Below are 1,535 nucleotides of genomic sequence, written 5' to 3'. Positions count from 1 at the left end.
AATGAAATTTAAAATAAACGTACAAAGTAAAAACTTAGTACTCACAATAACTATTTTGATTTTTGAATATCGTGTTTGATTTCTCACAATTTATTTATAATGATATTATCTTTTATAATAAAAGCTAGAAGTCGTAGTAAACTAAAATTGATATGATTTAGAAATTACGAGACTTATATCTATGATTTGATTTCTAATTTAAATATTTTTTATATTACATATATAAATAAAAAATTAATTGTAATTATTTTTTAATTATATTTATAATTTGAAGGAATATATCATTTAGTTTGAATAGAAAATAATGAGCTAACAAATATTAACTTAGTTATTACGACTTTAAGTATTAATTATCCTAAACGTTGTCTTAGTATTTTGAACATATATTATTAAAGCTAAAGTGTGTGTCAACATCTCGAAATGTTGACTGCCTACCCATGTAAGAATTTTGTGTTCCTAGATTGAAACATCAACATTTATTTATTTTCCTTTCTTTAAGTTTATGAATATATTTGGCGTTCAAGGAAATCAAATTTATTATAAAATTTGTTTCTGTGGGTTATTATATTTCGTCCTTTATATAAAGCTAAAATATGCATACACTACCAACATGAAATATCTTGGATGCAAATATAATTTCAATTTTCATCAATCCATCAACTCTTTTTTATTCATTCCAAAAAATTAGCAATATATATATATATATATATATATATATATATGCATATAAATAAAAAGTCTGGATCGGGCCAGTCTTACCCGGATCCGCAACCAATTTCAATTCATTCCTCTTCATCATCCACGATCAGAGCCGCCGATTTCCCCTCTCCCCGAAATTTCTACTTCCGACAAGAAACCGCAGCCGAATCAACGCAAGACGGCTTCAGATTCTGACTCTGTCTTGATTTGCCTTCCGATCCAACGCATACAGGTTCTAAGTTCAGATCCAGATCCAAATTTCTGTCCAATTTCTGCTCTGGAATTCTCTCAACCCTAATTCCAACTTCATCGCGTTCTTCCTCGTTCGATTTCATCCGCTTCGATCTCTTTCCCATCAACAGATGGCTCGCACCGTCGATCTTCTCTATATATTTCGTCGCAGCGTGTAATCGCTTAAGAATGGAGAAGAACTCCTCCACTTCTTCATCCGTCGCCGTCTCCGCTTCTTTTCCTTCCTTGGTCACAACGTCCTTCTGGTTTCCAGCGCCGGCGTCGTCTCCCCGCTTTCTTTTCCCTCTGTCCGTACTCCGACTCCCTGGAAACAACTCAAACGGCATCGTTTTTTCTTTAGTGGTCAGTAGTGAAGGCGAGAGAATCTTTCTTTTAGGCTTTTGATGCGTGAGTGTAGAATTTTCTCTACAAAAATTTATAATGCGAAGTGCTATTAAATTGTTTTCTAAGCAGTGGAACTTCTGTTTATAATTTTCACTTTTTATAATTTTACATATTCAATTATTAAAAAAAAAAAAATCCCTACAAGAAAATCATTTCTACCTAATTAATTGGAAAATTTGCACATGTTAATTTTAATTCAC

At 32.0% G+C, this 1,535-nt stretch overlaps 1 protein-coding gene across 1 annotated transcript; it reads right to left on the bottom strand.

Annotated features, from left to right (window-relative positions):
- Positions 1 to 616: 616 nt before the first annotated feature.
- On the bottom strand, positions 617 to 1,523 carry LOC103489277 (protein NIM1-INTERACTING 2). The gene has a single exon (XM_008448369.3). It carries the CDS (start codon positions 1,275 to 1,277, stop codon positions 840 to 842), a length of 438 nt encoding a protein of 145 aa, XP_008446591.2. The 5' UTR covers positions 1,278 to 1,523; the 3' UTR covers positions 617 to 839.
- Positions 1,524 to 1,535: the final 12 nt, after the last annotated feature.

The sequence above is a fragment of the Cucumis melo genome, chromosome 10, assembly GCF_025177605.1.
Source record: "Cucumis melo cultivar AY chromosome 10, USDA_Cmelo_AY_1.0, whole genome shotgun sequence".
Taxonomy (NCBI): Eukaryota; Viridiplantae; Streptophyta; class Magnoliopsida; order Cucurbitales; family Cucurbitaceae; genus Cucumis; species Cucumis melo.
This window is presented reverse-complemented; position numbering and strand designations above follow the sequence as displayed.

What these genes read in the sequence shown, in the direction of transcription:
- LOC103489277 (XM_008448369.3), bottom strand. Translation starts at nt 1,277, where the DNA reads ATGCCGTTTGAGTTGTTTCCAGGGAGTCGGAGTACGGACAGAGGGAAA.